General features: G+C 36.1%; 1 protein-coding gene across 1 annotated transcript in view; it reads left to right on the top strand.

The window, feature by feature from the left end:
• The window catches only part of LOC107294950 (guanylate cyclase soluble subunit alpha-2-like), a 100,027-nt gene that overhangs the window by 32,171 nt on the left and 52,331 nt on the right, over positions 1 to 15,525 (top strand). The window contains exon 3 of the mRNA XM_015824227.1: positions 5,596 to 5,739. Within this exon, the coding sequence (XP_015679713.1) occupies positions 5,596 to 5,739 (144 nt within the window). The remainder of the gene's footprint in view (positions 1 to 5,595; positions 5,740 to 15,525) is intronic.

The following is a 15,525-nucleotide window of genomic DNA, read 5'->3' as shown; positions in this document are numbered from 1 at the left end:
CTCTTCATTTATGAGCCTTTTAGAAAACTCTCTAGTCATGCAAAGCCCTTTACTTATAGGCAGATGCTACATCTTTTAGGAAACTATTTTTTTTAACAACTAGGGAAGGCAGTTTAGCCAATTTATCCACACCAGCAATTATATTAACCGCAGTGTGGCTTGGGCTGTCTCCCTTCTCTGCTGAAGTCTATAAACCTGCAGTGGCCTCCTAGGTCTGATCTTATGTTCCTGCTCCTTCCAAGGATGAATTCTTCAGGGAAACCATGACAGGTGGATAGAAAATAGTCCCTTAGAGCTTACTGCTTTCTTTTTACTAAAAATTAATAAACAGAAGACAAAGGTGTTAGCAAAAAAACATGAAAATATAAGATGAAAGAAAACTGATGAATAAGACAGCTTATAAGGTTGAGAAGAAGGTAACGTATTTGGGCATAATTATAATAAACATGAATAATTTGTTATTTCAAAATAACTATGTTATGACATGAAATGAAGTAAAACAAGACACATTAAAATGGGACATTTGTGGTTAAGGTGAACATTTTACCTAGAATGTTGTTTTTGTTTCAGACAATAACTATTTTGACCACTGATATGCCATTTAAACAATGGCAAGGATATACCTAAATTTATTTGGCAGGGCAAAAAATGTAAGATACTATAAGAGGAGGATTGGGTCTACCAAATCTGAAATTATATTTTGCTTTCTGTTGTTCAGTTTGGATGAAAGAGTGGGAGGATGTTAAGAAATAGAAGGCTAATTGAGTTAGAAGGACATGATCTGAGATTTGGGTGGCATGGATATTAAGGCTAGGATAGTGTAGATTTTTAAAATCATATCAGGCGGGCCATTTTAGAGTATGGAATAAATATAAATTTGGATTCTGCATGAAAATACCGTGGGTCAGTGCAAAAGCATTTTAAAGACAAGAAAGAATAAGTAAACATAAATGGCTAACTTATTGTAATATACTAGAAATTGCTCAAGGGGATTGTAAAATAAAATCAAGAGAAAATTTGACAATAGAAAGATGTCCTTGTGGTTTCCTTATGTAAAATTATCAGAAAGATTTAAAGTGGATAAACGATTGAACAGTGTAAGAAGGAGTTTGTAATAGAATTATATACTAATGATATGATATTGCTAAAATGTATATGTCATGTATAAGCTCTTGTTGAAACTTGGGCCACAAGAAGAACAAGGGAAAGAATCTTTATACTAAAACTCTCTGCCCTGTTAACCTTTAACTGAGCAAAACAGTGATTCATAGGTCAAAATGTTTTGAACCAATGTAACTCAGTTGGATTAATTTACCGAATGCTTCTAAAACCCAGGACCCATGACTCCTGTGGAATTGAAATTCGGAAAATTTTATAAAACGTGTTATGACATCAAAATTATAGTAATACACTTTATGGCCTAATAAAACATATCCTGTGCTGATATTTGATTGTGCTATACAGTTCAAAGTGCTATTTTCAAGGCAGATACATCTCTGAATGCATCCAAAATTTTCCCGAGAAGGCAGTACATAAGAGACTCTGTCATTGTTGAAGGCATTGAGGAATCTAGTAAAAAAATACCTTTGAAAGGATAACCCTGGGGGTCATGCATTGTCTAGTATTTGAGAAAATGAGCTAAAAATGCTGGTTATAACAGACAAATGGAACAATGGGAAATTATGGGACTAAAAGGATTTATATTAAGTTTGATCCTTAAAGAGAATTTTTATAAAATGATGTATTATTTTAATCTCCAAATTGCCTTGATCTTAGCTTCTAACCTCATCTTCCTCAGGGGTGTGTGTGTGTGTGTGTGTGTGTGTGTTTTGTACTGCTGTTATTTTTTATCATGTAGATAAGCCTCTCCGGGATTACAGCAATTACAGCATATACCAGTTCATTGGTTTGAGTTATATGATAGTACAGGTTGTCATGAGGGCTCTATTGGCATCTTCTAGCATACTGATGATATCTCTACTGAGCCTTGGTAACTAGTCTTGAGGGTTAACTGTAGCTAGTTTATCCATGATCCCATGCCACATATCCGCAACTATGCTCTGAAATGGGTTTTAGTGACATTCCAGCTTTATGTGTTGGCTTCACATCCACTTGTTCTTTGGGGTCTTCTTGAGTCTAGGATGTAATGTGCAGTTGTTCTGTCTCAGCTTGTGAGAACAGCTTCATCTTCACTATGTTGAAGCATTGGACAACTAGCTGTTTCTCAGAGATGCAGCCTTCTGTCCATCTATAGTTTCCTCATATGTTTCCTATGTCGCCTCTCATTAGATCTGATGTTGTGATAGCATTCCATCAATTCCAGGTGCTTTTGTCTTGACCATGTATGGTTTGTTCCAGTAGCCCACTTATCATAAGATTGATCTGGTTCCCCAACATCTGATTCAGATCTTGTTAATCTGGGTAACATCCAAACTGTCGTGACTCTTCTACTATATGTCATTTTCATAATTTGAGGTAGGCATGTGAAAATTAGGAGGTCTTTGTGGAAGGATCCCTACTAATAGGGAAGCTATCAACTGAATTTGAATCCTGGTTTCCTGAGTCAAAGGCAATGTTCTAGCACCCACGTTACCAACCGTGTGTGTGTGTGTGTGTGTGAGAGAGAGAGAGAGAGAGAGAGAGAGAGAGAGAGAGAGAGAGAGAGAGAGAGAGAGAGATATGGGAGGGATGCTTTGACAAGTGGACAGAAAATAATCCGTGGGACTACTCATACTCTACCAACCACATATGGAATTTTATTGAAATAGTGTGCAACCAATTCTTCTCCAGCACTGTGAACAGCTCCCAAGTACTAAGCAGTGATGTCTTTCCCTTAGCTTTTTTACTCCTGCAACTGGATGAGAAAAAAAAACAGCAAAGCAAAATCATTTAATTACATATGTCTTCTTGCATAATTGTTATTTTAGGTGGTAGTGGAGAGAGAAGGGTTAAGGTTAGCCAAATAACACACTACTACCAGATTTTTAGTACATTGCTGATTCTCTTGTCTGGGGATGCACAATTCTGAATGACCTCTAGATTTCTCTGTATCTTGATGCTGTCATCTGTTTATCTTGATTTGTGCAGTTCAGATCAGGTAATGCTACTTCTGTCATCCTCTTTGATTTGAAGTTGGTGCAAGAAAAAAATGATATACACACTTCTAAAGTAAAATATGTTAGGGTACACTGTAATGGGCAGAGGAATAATGTTGAGGAATAGTATGAAGAGCTGCTACCAAGACAATACCGAGACAAAAGAAATTTGAGTCTAAGCTAGAACTGTAATCCAAGTAAGCATCTCAGACAAGTCCCTCCTTAATTGTCATGAAGATAAAGGAAGGAGAGGGGGGGACACACATTTCGACTTGCAAGATTCCATTACTGTAAAAAAAAGTAATATTAGCAATCATGATTTTGGTTTCTGTCAGGCCCCAAGAATAAAAAATATGACCTGTACAGTTATTTAAGAGTATTTTCCTTTATTGTTCTATAGACAGAATCTTGCCAGACTAAAGCAGCTATTTACATAACTGCAGATATATTCTGGGAACAGCTAGGAAGGAACTGTTTTAATCTTCTTCATGTGGACCAAACTTTCCAAGCTCCGCTGCCTCTTTGCCCTTTGATTTTTTTTTCATTGCACTTTTGATGCCTGTTGCAAGAAAGGAAAAAAAACAAATTCAAATGCAACTGTTTCAAATAAAACACTGCCAAGCATTTCATGCCTCAATAAACAAAACTTGAGTGCTCAGGTTAAAGTGTCTGGGGCAGATTTCTTTGTCATGTTTGTTGATCATCTTAATAACAAATGATGATATTTTACAGTTAAAGAGAGAATGGTATAATTGACCATTTATGCTAAGGCAACCATGTTAATTAATTTGTGATAGTAGTATGACAAGGGCTAGGAATTAGGCAGCATACAGGTAGTCCTTGACTTAGAACCACTCATTTAGTGATTATTGGAAGTTACAATAGCACTGAAAAAACTGAGTTATGACAAGCCCTCACACTGATAATCATTGCAGCATCCCTGGGGTCATGTGATCAAAATTCAGGCACTTGACAACCAGCATGTATTTAGGACTTTTATCCTCTATTTCTGATCAAAAGCATGGGACTTCTAACAGTATTTTAAGGCTGTATTTCTGTAAACAAAGAGATGAAAGTTTGCCTGCAAAATATTTGCTCTGTTTCTCTGTGATTTAAAGGTGCAATTCAAAGCAGGAACTCTAATAGAGAAAGAAAGAAAGAAAATTACCTAGCCTGCATTTTGCATTATTTGCTTCCTTTCTCTTGCGCCTTTCCTCTGATCTACAAGCCTTCCGGTGGATGATGACTGTGTACCAGTTAAAATACTAATGTTGCAAATTGTTAGCCTGCACTGTCAGGGATTGAATACTAAAGAAGAATCCAAGTCAAAGTCAGCTTGGCATCCTTCTCCTCCCTTTAAGAATCTTTCCTTAGGACAAATGAGATAATTGACTCCATAGGAGTCTGCTTCAAGTCTCTGTAAAGCAGAGATTCAGATCTCCTAAAAAAAATCTGCACAAAAGTCCACATTCTAGACAAACAGAGGGTGCACGACACCACCTATTTCCTCTCTACAACACAGTCCTTTCAGCAGTCCCCAAGAAGGTTCCAGATGAACCTGAAGGTACAGATAAACCCCCAAATGACCTCAGCAATTCTCAGAAAGAGTGCTAACAACCAGATGGCTGCAAGGAATATACGGTAAATCCTTCCTTTCCCCACCATTCAGTCAGAACTGAAGAAACTTCTTGGATGAGAAGCAAAACGTCTTAAAGGAAAAACAAGAAAGTCCAGTTGTCTCTTGAAAAAGCACTTTTGGGATAACCATGACCTGCTGTGACTGTCAGTTGCCAAGCGCCTGAATTGCAATCACGGAGACATTGCAGTGGCTGCAACTACAAGGACTAATCATAAGTCTCTTTATTCAGTGCCAACATAACTTTGAATGGCCACTGAATTTAATTATTAGGTGATTTACTCATTAAGTTTAATTTAAATTGTTAAGTGGGGACTATCTACACTGTGGAATTATAGGGATTCTGTATTTTGTTGGTTGCTTTAATCTGATTTGGGAAGATGGTAATAGTATGGCTCTTAAGAGTTGATTCTGATGGAAGCAGACTATAACCCTTGTAACATAATTAAAAGAATAAATAAATACCTTGAGAGTGGGCCTCAATCTAAACTAAAACGTGAACCACGGTTGCAAAGCATGTAGACACTTATTTACCGATATTACATATCCAGTAATCCATGTAATGATAATTCAAACAATCTACTTACTTTTTCTATAAGCTCTTATTACTCACTTTGTAGAACAAGTTATCTTGAGTGCAATGGTTTCTTGATCACTATGGAAAATAACTGCAGCGAGGTGTCAAGATTTGATGGTGCCTGTTTACAAACTTGGAGGACAATTATACTCCCTTGTCTAATAGCTTCTCTTATTGATGCTGTGCTGACATGTTTTTAAACAGTATTTGGTGATTGTAAATACTTAATGGCACCAATTCCCTACTCATTATCATATGTTTGCATATGATTTTTCTGATTGATGCAGGTGGAAACAATAGGCGATGCATACTGTGTGGCGGCCGGACTCCACAGGCAGAACCTGAATCATGCAAAGCCAATTGCCCTGATGGCCCTGAAGATGATGGAGCTGTCAGAGGAGGTGCTCACACCCGATGGAAGACCAATTAAGGTATCTTCTTTTCTATATATTTGCAGCAGTTTAATGAATGAAAAGAGCAGCCTATGCTTGCTAATATAGTGCACAATGTGTCTAAAATTGCAGTCTTGGTAGAAGAGGTGAGTGGTAGACTAGAGGCAGAGTGTGATTGTCCAAAGTAATATCCCACTTAATTAGTTATTCAAGCATTGGTAAAGCATTGTGGGCTTCTGATTGTCTGCTGTGGAAGTAGCCGGAGTCCATATACTGTCTTAACTTCCTAGACCCATTATCCTTAGGCAACATGTAGCTTCTCAGTTATTTTTTGTTTGGTAATTGGACACCTCTGAGATTCAGATCTTCAGAAGCAAATTATCAGATAAACAGGACTCTGATTTTCCCATTGTATGTACATTTATGGAGTAGTTACGACCCCGGGCTAGAAACCAGGACACTGTGAGTTCTAGTCCCACCTCAGGCATGAAAGTCACCTGGGTGACTTTGGGCCAGTCACACTCTCTCAGCCCAACTCATCTCACAGGGTTGATGTTGTGGAGAAAATAGGAAAAGGAAGCAGTATTAGGTATGTTTGTTGCCTTGAGTTATCTATAAAAATAATAAGGACAGGATAAAAAAATTGAAAGAGGGCATCAAACCTGCAATAAACTTAATGCACTTAGTTTACTTCAAGTTCGTTGCATCTCAAAAATGGAAGAGAAATGACCAAAATTCTGGCAAGCTTTAGGACTGATGTCTCTGGTTAAAGATCTGTTGCTTCATATGCAATCTTACATGAGAAATGAGTACTTCAAATTTATGTTGGAAACATAAACAGCATGAACGGTTCTTTTGGCATAACTGGTGGATTTGTAAAAAACAAAAAATGTCTGGGTTGAGATGCAAAGAATTTTAAAGATCAATATTTAATTCAAATCAGAATTTTTCTTGCTGGGATTAATGGGAAGTCTATTAGAAAAGAGACAGGGAAGTGTTTTTTTTAAAATACATGATTACTCTTATGACATTATAATGTGCAAAATGGAAAGACTCTGAAATACCCACAATGAAGAATGGTTGGTGAGGTTGACAGAACTAGCAGAAATGGCAAGATAAACCTGTTTGATTAGAGAAAGATCAACAGCTATATTTATTAATGACTGAAAACCCCTTGTATTTTTTTTTGCTGAAAAAAAGAGAAAAATGGACTTGTGATTTATGAATTTGAAGATTAGAAAGGGTAGCTTATGGAAAGAAGAACATTATGATGTAACCATAGAGAGAAAGGGCAAAGTAAAAATTTATAACTGCCGGCACAAAGATCAGAAGCTGATTCTTTATAATGTTACTTTTTATTTTTCTTTCTTCTTTTCTATTTCCTTTTCTGTTTTATTTTTTCCATAGTTTACTATTCTTTCCTTTTATTTATTTCTCTTAGTTTTTACTTTGTTAAAATTTCTTTAATACAAATTATAATAAAAGAAATATAAGCAACTGGCCCACATTTATGGCTGTTTGCAACATCCCATAGTCATGTGATTGTGATTTACAGCCGCATTTATTTCCAATTTTTGAAAAAAATGCCCCATAGTGAACAATAGGTTCACTTAATGACTGCCACAAAAAAAATAGTAAAAATAGGTCTGGTCTTGTCATGACCTGCTTTATGACCATCATGAGTTATGACTGCAATGAGCAGGCTCCATTAAGGTTGTAAATCGAGGACTGACTATAGTTGAAAATTGCTTAATGGCATAATTTTTTTTTCATTAGATTGCAGTATTTGATTTTGAAAGTATTGGCACTTTTGTCTTGCGGGAAATGTCTTTTTAAAAAAGTGTTTCTAAACACATAGTAAGGTTTTCAAACATATAATTTCTTTCCCACATAAACAGTCTTTCTAGCATTCTTCATATATAAGGGAAAGCTGCTGTTTAGTGCTCATTCAAATGCATCTCCTAGAAAGGTTTGTAATAAAGATAAAAAGTGAACATGCAGTTGTTTACCTCTTTTCCCCAAGCTTTTGATATTTTGGATTTTAGCAACAGTGGCAGTAACAAAGATATGGAATTCCAATATATACACATATTTTCACAGTGTGTGATTGTCGATGCTAAAAACATCCTCATCCATATTTAGTTAACAGTTTGCTCATGATGACTCTCAGTATCAGTGAAACTATGTACTCAGATTTATATCACCATTAGCTGCACACGCAGACAAGGTTACTTTTACACATGGATGATTTCCTTTGCTAGTTGTCTTTAGGGACCTAATTTTTCATAACTGCGTAAGGTAAAATTGCTTGCCTCTGACATCTAGTAATGAAATTCTGTGTTGTACTGTAAAAATAATTTGATTGTTAAGATCCCATTGTTTGCTGATTTTTGTCAGGGAATTGCCTAAAACATTAAAATGTCTTTTAGTTGTTCTTATCTATAACACTAGTATAAATTATGATGCTAGTATTACTATTAGTTCAGGATGGTTGGTAATGTTATTTGAGAAGATTTCAAGAGCTGGCCCTTATTAATTTTTTTTATTTTTAAAATTCAGTTTATGTGTTCTTTTATGTCAGTCTCCTTTAATGTTAAGTTTTCAGCTGACATTACATTTCCTTTAGCATTGCTCAAGAATGCATCAAGATGCTATTTAGGCTACGCAAACCTTTAAAATTCCCACTAAAAATGTTGAGGTAAATTTAAATAGGTGATATGACAAATGCTTACACTTTGGCTGTTTTCTTTGTTCTTTAGCAAAATATGGAATACTGAAAGGCAGAGTTAATGCTGCAGTAGAAATTCCCTAAACATTGGCCTTTGTTTATTATATTCTCCAAAATTAAAGGTATTTTGGGCTACTCTTTTCTAACCCGCTTAAAAGATGGCATCAAGAATTAATATTAGCACATGGCCTTTGCCTATGTAGAAGTTATCCCCTACCACTTTCAGGCAACACAGAAATTTTCCCTGGCCACTTACAGTGATGCTATAGCAAAAGGTACTTACACTCTGAGTTTCTGTGAACTGTATTTAAGATAGTGTTGAAGCTTGGGTCATTATGTGAGAACCCATCTGGAGAGTATAAACTGTCAATATCTACCGCTCTATTGTTGCTATTGGGGGGCGTGATGGCTCAGCAGTTAAAGACACTGAGCTTGTCAGCTGGGTTTGAGACCCGAATACCGCATGACGGGGTTGAGCGCCTGTTATTTGCCCCAGCTCCTGCCAACCTAGCAGTTCGAAAGCATGCAAATACAAGTACATAAATAGGTATCACTTCGGTGGGAATATTGTCATGCCGCATGACCTGGGAAATGTCTTTGGACAACACTGGCTCCCTCGGCTAAGAAATGGAGTTGAGCACCACTTCCTAGACTTAGATACAATTGGTTCGGGGAAACATTTAACTTTTATTCTGGCTATCAGTATGGTGGAAATGTTATAAGACACGGGTGTCAAACTCGCAACGTCACATGACGTGTCGTGACGTATCGCGACTTTTTCTCCATTGCCGGCAATGGGGTGGGCGCAGTTTCAGCATGACGCATCCAACCCGTGGGCCGACAGTTTGACACCCCTGTTATAAGAGAACTTCAGCACATGCAGATACAGCATCAGAATTAGAGTATGTGGGGTTTTTTAAATTGTAGAAATGTTAAAGAGGAAAAGAGAAGGAGGGATCTTGGTATTAGTTTAGGGAAGGATACTTGATAGCCAGAAAATTTCCTAAGGAAACTTTGAAACAAGACTATCCCTCTTCTATCTTGTGATATTGATTTTCTGAGAAAAGTAGTTCCCTGTGCAGCTTATGAAAGCTTTCTCCTTTCAGTTTCCCAGAGATGGACTTGGATATGGAGCTACAAGGTAACTTTAGTTTATGATAAATTCATGCCTAAAGGTGAAAATATAAGTCAACTCTTTATAAAGCATTGTAGTGAAAAAAAGAGCCAATTTGATGTAGTGGTTAAGAAACTGGAAGAGGATGAATTCTAGTCTCTCAGCTCTAGGAAGCAGGCAATAGCAAAAAGCACTTCTGCAATCTTGCCAAGAATTCTGGAGGGACTTGTCCAGCCAGTTGCCCAGAAAAAGAAAACAATATTTGCATTAAGGTTCCTGACTATTCCAGTGATCAGTATGTATCATAAATAAAAGCAGAGGTGGCCCTTCAGGTGTGCCATTCCAATTTTTCTGGAACATTGTCTCAGTCTTTAATCAAGACTGTCCAATCATTTATGAGGCACTCCCTGCTTTCATCAGTAATGACTCTTTGAAATTAAATGGAGACCTTTTTATTGGAGGCTTGAGGAGCAGATCTAGACTTTTGACTTTTTGACAGTACATAGGCTGGGCTTCAAATTATGAGTCTTCCAATATAGGAAGGAAAAAAATATTTGAAAATTTGGAGAGAAAGAAGTTTTTCTCCTTCTCTCACAGTTTTGAAAGTTGCCACTATTCACTTAAATTAAGAGGATTCAGGAGTGGCAGATTTACTGTAAATAGCTTTGTAAAATGAAACTGAAGCATTCTTGCTAACCAATTGCAAGAATGGTAGTCGGTTTGAATGGCTTTCAGGGGAGGCTCTGTTCACAGAGAATCAAATTTTCAGTGGCTACTTGTACTACCGTAATGGCTGTCTACTAGCTTCTGAATCATAGGCAGCATGATATGTTTACTGGGAAGGGACAGTGGAAAGAGACAGGCTGGGCTTGTGAGCTTCTCAAATCCATTCAATTGGCTACTGTGCCTAGATGACCTTTGGCATGATCCAGCCTTGGGGCGGTGCTTAAATTCTTCTCACATAGCACTTCCAAACCACTTACGATTCATGTCTACTAAATTGCTGTAGCTGTCTTGATTCCAGATATGAGTGAATTCTCTGTACAGAGTGCATTCCAAAGCTCTGACCTTAGCAGTAGTTATCATTCACGCTCCAAATCTTAGGCACTGTGTCAATGTCTCTTGCTAATGTTTGTGCTGATTAGAGAGAACATAGACCAAATATCTAGCAGGACAAACAGTTTCTCTTGTCTTCTATTACCAGGGAAGGCAGAAGACGAGGAGCTGTAGGATATCCAGTGCAGCTTTTTTCAATACAGAAATACAGTTCCCAGCATCTCTGGATAGGGGAATGACATTGCACATACTTTTCCCACCAATGAAAGAGGTTCCCAGGAGAATCGCACTCAGAGCATCCTAACATGACACTCCAAATAAGAGCGCTGTTTACATTTTAAGGTTGCAGTTGGATAGTTATGGCTTTGCTTTGACCTTTGAATGTAAACAAACAAATGACTGCTGAATTCATTACATCCATCCTAATGTGGTCATCTGACATTCTGCTTAAAATAAACAGTGCTCATAACAGGGGTTCAAAAATAATCTTGCATCAAAAGATTTTTAAAAAATCTGAGAACATAAAAATTTGATGCTGCAATCCTATATGCAGTTGAGAAAATAAAGACTCTCTCAAGCAAAGCTCAGCTCCTAGTAATCCTAAAGACACATGATTTTTAGAACATATCCTTTTAATTTGGAGAAAACAAAAGTGGTTTACCAATGTATTCTACCAGGATGTTCTCACTTTGCAATCTAGATTAGATCCTGGGCATTTTTGGACAATTCCCATCTAATCAGACCCAACCTTTCTTAGTTTCTCAAGGTCGACCAAAGTATTAGATCTAAAAGTAAAGTTTTTCTTATTTAAGAATAAATCTTACTGATCTCAGAGTGGTTTGCTTCTGAGTAGAACATATAGGCAAACCTGTAAATTTGAAAACTATATCTGATCAGAAATTCCAAAGGCATAAGATCCCTTTCCTGAAAATAATGATAATATTTTGTATAAAAATAGATTCTAATGTTTAATATTTCTATATTGCCTTCTTCAAAGACTCATATGTACATCCATTTTGAGAAACCTTTCAGGTGGCAAGCATCACTGCAAGTTTTCATATCTTACGTGAGACCTCAACATCCAAAATAATGGGTTTGGGACATTTTTACTTCAGGTAGACATATTTTAGATGAATATTATTTAGTAGCTTTATGGATACTAGGAGCCAAGATTCTATTTTGCTGATCCCTCAGCTTTTCTTGAAACTAATTCATCACTTTGGATAGTTATTGAAAACAGTGTCCCTATTAAAATGAAGTCCACCCAGAAGGTATTTTGTACCAACAGCACTGCAGCTTGCATCTTTTCCTTCTCTTAAAAAATGAAGTTTGGAAGGAGACTATTGACTTCCAGTATGAATTTGGTAGGGCGGCTGACAAATGCCTGTCTCATTTTTGTTTTGGGGCTTGCTTTGTAAGCATTTAAAAAATATTTCAAAAATATTATATCTTTTCCAGGAATACTGAAATGGCCCTCTTACGTTTCTTAAAATTTTGGCAAGTTTTCTGATATTCCCTTTGAATTTTATACTATGCAAAACTTCGGTGGCAAATCTCTCTAGCCTTATGTAACCATTGAATACCATAAGTTGTTGTCCACTTGTTTACATATACAATGTAAAATGAGAAGATACAGATTCATTTTTTTATGTTGTTAGAGCAATCTTGTTTATTACTTTGAAGTTCACACATTGGGTATTTGTTCCAGCTGTAAAAGTTAGCAGCTTAAATCACTTGAGCTGTGTACAATTTGGTTAAACAAATTCTATTCCAGAAATGCAGGAGTCATGTTTTCTGTTGATAATTCCTTCCCTGGTATTTGGAAATCTTTTTTTGATAGCACCATCGTATCCTAGCAACTTCTGTCTCCCCCTTCTTTTTTTTCAGTCTCTCCCCTCCTTTCTAATATCTAAATTATTCTCTAAAAGCTACCAGAAAAAAGGGCCTGTTTCAGAAAGACTATTTTTAAATGAAGAATTATTTGTCTTTTCATGGACTAACATTGCAAATAAAAAAGTACACAGTTGTTCAAAGAACACTATTTATATTGTTAATGCCTAAACGATGTAGTCATATAATGGGTTCTTTTTTTTCCTCTTTTTTTTCTGGATCTAACTAGATTGAATATGGCTGGTAATGTTCATTTCATAGAAACAAAGTAAAAGACATTTGTGTTCAGATCAATCAGCTTAAATATGCGAGAATTTTGATTACACAGAATTCTTTTTCATTTAGTAGTAAAGCAGTAGTTTAGTGCTCCTTCCCCCTCTATTCCCACTTAAAGCCACAGGATAAATCCTACATAAGTATAATTTGGTTGTAATTAGCATAATTTCTTCTTTTAGGAAACATTTTCCTTGTGACCTGCCTTTTGAGATAAAAGCAGTTTTTGAATGCTATTCATCTTTTCATGTTGATATTAAAAAAAATATGATTAGAGGAGATGCAAAGCACAAACATCTGCCTACCTGATCCAAAAATTGTGTGACTTTCTAGGTCGTCCTTCCACTTCATCAGTTCTAGACTGAGATGACCAACATGTCTCATACTAAAACATAATAACACATAATAAAATAATAAAAAACATAATGAAACATATCTCTACTAATCATCTAATTATCACAGCACTGTTTTATGCCTAAGGATATTTTCCCACATAGTAGGGCTGTATTACTATTATTTTTCTCATTTTTTCTATTACCTTCTCCTATTTGTATCTTATGATTTATAACTTTTGTATGTACGCTGAGAGCTTATGCACCAGAGAAAAATTCCATGTGCGTCCAACAATTGACCAAGAAAGAATAAAGAAAGAATACATCTTCAGTCATTTTCTCTTCTTTGCTGGAGGAGGAAATAACAGTATATAAGAGTTACAATCAGCTGCCTGACTTTATACATATTTTTTAAAAAAATCTATGTAGTAGGCCTCATTTACTAATAGGATCATCAGGTTTGAGGAAATCTCAGATACATTTCTAAGCAGTTTGTAATGGTGAAATGTATTTACACAGCATTATCTTGATCCCTTGGTAAAGAATTCTTGTCAGGCTTTCTACAATTTGAAAATCAGTAGATCAAACAAAACAGCCTTGCCAGTCCTGGCAGCATTGGGGCAACTTGGGATTCTCTCTCCCCATCTGTCTATCAGTCAAGCACAATAAACTCTCCCAAAAGTATATAGAACAAAACCAAATTGGGGGAGAGAAGAAGAGGTCATCCAAAGAAGATGATGTTTGCAAATACAGTAGATGAGTTACAGAAAAATTCTCTCAGAGATTTTTCTAGGAGAAGCAATTCTGAAGCCCCTCAAAATGTTGATGACTTCTCATTCTAAGGTGTCCTACCTCCCATTCATATGATCCAGACCACTCATACATTCAAACACAGATGAAACATATGCGAAAAACTAGGGAGGGGAACATACACAGAGAATAACAGAATAATAGAATAACAGAGTTGGAAAGGGACCTTGGAGATCTTCTAGTCCAATCCCTGTTCAAGCAGGAGACCCTATATCATTTCAGATAAATTGCTGTCCAGTCTCTTTTTAAATGCCTCCAGTGATGGAGCACCCACAACTTCTGAAGGTAAAGGTTAATTGTTCTCGCTATTAGGAAATTTCTCCTTAGTTCTAGGTTGATTAGTTTCCATCCATTACTTCTTGTTTTGCTTCTGGTGCTTTGGGAAATAGGTAGGTTTGCCCCCTCTTATCCCCAGCAATAGCAGCCACTCAAATATTGGAACACTGCTCTCATGTCACACTTAGTCCTTCTTTTTAATAGACTAGACATTCCCAATTCATGCAACGGTTCTTCATATGTTTTAGCCTCCAGGTCCCTAATAATCTTTGTTGCTCTTCTCTGCACTCTTTCCAGAGTCTCAACATCTTTTTTTATACTGTGGTGACCAAAACTGGATACACACATAAAGAGCACATTACTTCTTTACACAGAAAAATATAAATGGCTGCTATTGCTGGAGATGATAATAGGGTTGGAAAAATGCCATAAGCCACGTTCTGCATGTTTCCCCAGCTTATTTATACAACAGCTGCCTTGTATTCCCACTACTGCAGAAAGACCATTTGCCTTAAAGTTGAAATATTTGCTTGATACCTCTGTCTTTTGATTTGGCTTTTATTTACAAAAGACCTTCTAAAGGCATCTCTTGAGTAGCATTAGTATTGAAAGAAGAAACTCCATGATTGTCTTTGGAATTTTATAAGAGAAATAGGGCACAGAGAAAAATACATAACAGCTTGTCTGCTGGTGGAACATAAGTATTTATTTACTCAGGGTCAGAGATGCTAATAAATCACAATATTGTATTGGAGGAGGCCTTAAAATGTACAGTCCCTACAGAAGGACAAGCTGATGTATTAGCTTTAGAGCCAAAAAGCACACTTCCTTCATCTTTCTTTAATAATTGCAATACATGTTTGCTATTGCAACTAGAGGTAGGTGCCCTTTATTTGTATTTTATTTATTCATCAAATATGTTTTTATCTGACTTTAGAGGTTGTAGTCTTCCCAAGAGTTCTTAAAATAAATAACATCCATATCATAAACATTGTGCATGTGTTAATTTAATAAGAGTGCTTATTAAAAGAAATTAAAATATAAAAAAACCAATTGAAAATATATAATAACCAAATAGAATATGTAATTTAAAAAGTAGCCTACTTTCAAACAACCACTTGGTTTAATATTTTGAAAAGAACTATAAATAAGATAAGATAAGATAAGATAAGATAAGATAAGATAAGATAAGATAAGATAAGATAAGATAAGATAAGATAAGATAAGATAAGATAAGATAAGATAAGATAAGATAAGATAACCTTTATTGTCATTTTTATACTGTGGGCACAATGGCACACATCAAAAATGAAATTTAGTTGCCCGCTCTCAAAGTGAAACACATA

The sequence above is a fragment of the Protobothrops mucrosquamatus genome, unplaced genomic scaffold, assembly GCF_001527695.2.
Source record: "Protobothrops mucrosquamatus isolate PMUCROS unplaced genomic scaffold, P.Mucros_1.0 scaffold2169, whole genome shotgun sequence".
NCBI classification, from domain to species: Eukaryota; Metazoa; Chordata; class Lepidosauria; order Squamata; family Viperidae; genus Protobothrops; species Protobothrops mucrosquamatus.
The sequence above is the reverse complement of the archived record's forward strand: the minus strand, read 5'-3'. Positions and strand labels throughout refer to the sequence as shown.